This window comes from Dipodomys ordii, unplaced genomic scaffold (genome assembly GCF_000151885.1).
Source record: "Dipodomys ordii isolate 6190 unplaced genomic scaffold, Dord_2.0 Scaffold78, whole genome shotgun sequence".
Taxonomy (NCBI): domain Eukaryota; kingdom Metazoa; phylum Chordata; class Mammalia; order Rodentia; family Heteromyidae; genus Dipodomys; species Dipodomys ordii.
In genome coordinates, this window is record NW_012267294.1 from 5,777,844 (window position 1) to 5,780,172 (window position 2,329).

At 57.6% G+C, this 2,329-nt stretch overlaps 1 protein-coding gene across 1 annotated transcript in view; it reads right to left on the reverse strand.

The window, feature by feature from the left end:
• The window catches only part of Sike1 (suppressor of IKBKE 1), a 9,313-nt gene extending 9,071 nt beyond the window's left edge, over positions 1-242 (reverse strand). The window contains exon 1 of the mRNA XM_013024629.1: positions 10-242. Coding sequence (XP_012880083.1) covers positions 10-168 — 159 coding nt within the window. The 5' untranslated portion in view covers positions 169-242. The remainder of the gene's footprint in view (positions 1-9) is intronic.
• Positions 243-2,329: the final 2,087 nt, after the last annotated feature.

The following is a 2,329-nucleotide window of genomic DNA, read 5'->3' on the forward strand; positions in this document are numbered from 1 at the left end:
CCGTCCGACCTGGTCCGGAAGCGACGAGCCCGCCTCCCGCATGGCGGCCACTCGCCGGTGCAGCGCCGCGGACTGGTCCACCAGGGACTCCGCGGCCGCGTCGTGCTCCCGCAGCCTCTCCAGGAGCGTCTTGGCGTCCGTCAGGATCTTCTCGATGGTGCAGCTCATCGCGCCGAGCCCGGCAGCCCGGCCCCGCTCGCCGACGTCAGACCTCCGCACCCGGGCTCAGCTCTCCACGCGTCACTTCCTGGACGCTTCGAAAGGCGCTTCCGCAGTCGGGGTTGCGCGTGCGCAGAGGCGGCCTCCCTTCCCTGGGCGACCCCAGGACACGCGCTGCGCCTAGATGGGAGGGTTGGTTGAGGGGCCTGTTCAGGCACAGGGCTTAGTTTTTTAGGATGTGTGCAGGTGCAGCCTTGGATGTTTTGGTCAAGGCTACAGTTCTACCGCTTGAGCTACATCTCCACTTCCGGCTTTACGCTGGTTCATTGAAGATGAATCTCCTGGATGTTCCTGCCTGGGCTGGCTTCCAACTGCTACCCTCTGAGCCCAGCCTCCCGAGTAGCTGGGATGAGAGGGGCAAGTCATTGATGCCCAGCTCACAGCGTACTTTAATAGTAGATTCTCAGCATACATTCCCTACCCCAAACCTGTTGTCCTGACCATGATATGGGTCGTCTACTACTAAAGGAATGCAAAGATAATTTTTTTTTGGGGGGGTCGGTTGTGGAGCTTGAACTAAACATTTCCTTTTAGGTAGGAAATCACACTTATATACCTAAGGACTGACTCATACTCTATTATCCCAGGCAAGAAACCAGGTGTGTGTGGACATGCTTGATGCAGGTAGGACAATCTGACCAAAGCCTGGTTGGAAACATTCCACTGTGGGCCTAACTGAAAATCCCCACCTCCTTCAGCCCTAATAGTCTTTAGATAACCTTTGTTTCCTTGCTCAAACTCCATAAAAGCTTAACTCCAACCCTACCTCCTTGCACAACCTTCATCCCCTGAAGGTTGCTGCCCCTTGCTGCTGTGTCTCCATAAACAGTCCTGGCCTGTTGAGAATCGAGTCCACCCTGTTCTTTCTCCTCCAGTTTCTTAACATATATAAGTAATGATATGCAGGACAGAATGTGATGAGAGCTGGGAAGGTGGGTGCTGGCGGCTCGCATCTGTAATCTCAACTGCTCAGAGGATGAGATCTGTGGAGTAAGGTTCAAAGCCTGCTTGAGCAGGAAAGTCCCTGAGACTCTTATCATCTTCAATTAACCACCAAATATCTGGAAATAGAACTGTGGCTCAAGTGTACAAAAACTCAGGGACAGTGCCCAGGCCCTGAGTTCAAGTCCCTGCTCTTGCAAGGTTTTTCTGCTAGCACTCTACCACTAGAGCCACAGCTCCACTTCCAGCTTTTTGGTGTTTAAGTGGAGATAAGAGTCTCAGGGACTTAAATCTTGGGTTGGCTTCAAACCCAGTCCTGGGATGCAGCCTTTTGAGCTGCCATGGTTACAGGTGTGTCCTTGGGGGCCTGTTCTAGGTGTCCTGCGGTGGTCTGGGGCCCAGTCCTCTCCCTATTGCTCCTTTCTCTGCTTCCTGGCTGCCAGGGCAGGAGCGCCTCCACTCCCCACCATGACAGATGGATATGTCACCAGTCTAGCTAACTCTTCCCCTGAGGCTGTCTTCAGTCCTGCGGGCACAGAGATAGAGCCAGCTAATGGCACTTTCGTTCCATTCCACACAGGTGGTGACGCCTTTAGATGATTACATGGCGCCCAGTGCTCTGCGCACACGCACACATTCTTTCTGGGACTGGAGCCAGGGGTGTCTGACCCGTCCCTGCGCTCAACCCACCAGTGTGCTCCGTGTCTCGCCCGCCTGGCCCGCCGTGCGCGTCCACGCCTGCCCGCCGTGCGCGTCCACGCCTCGCCCGCTCGGCACACAGTGTGCATCCGGGGCCGCCTGCAGAACGTTGGTCAGCCTGGGGGGTGTGGGGAGGGTGTATAATGCGAGAGTATCGCGAGACGTCGCGGTCTCGCAGGGGCTGGCCCGGACCCAGCCGTTATTTTTGAGGCTAACCGTCGCGCTGCCGGCCGCCCTCAGCTCCTGGGATCGCCGTTCGTTCCCCGCCCTTTCCGAGGCCTGTGGCAGGCCAAGGCTCGCGCGGGCCTCCCATGTCCCGGTAGTGGGCAGCCCGCGCGGGCCCTGCGCCGTGCTTCCCGCTGGTTCTTCGAAGGTGAGGGCAGACATCCAAGTTCCTTTTCCTAAGATGGAACCCTGAGCGGGGCTGCGGGACTGGGAGGGAGGGCGGCACGAGGGCAGCACGAGGACG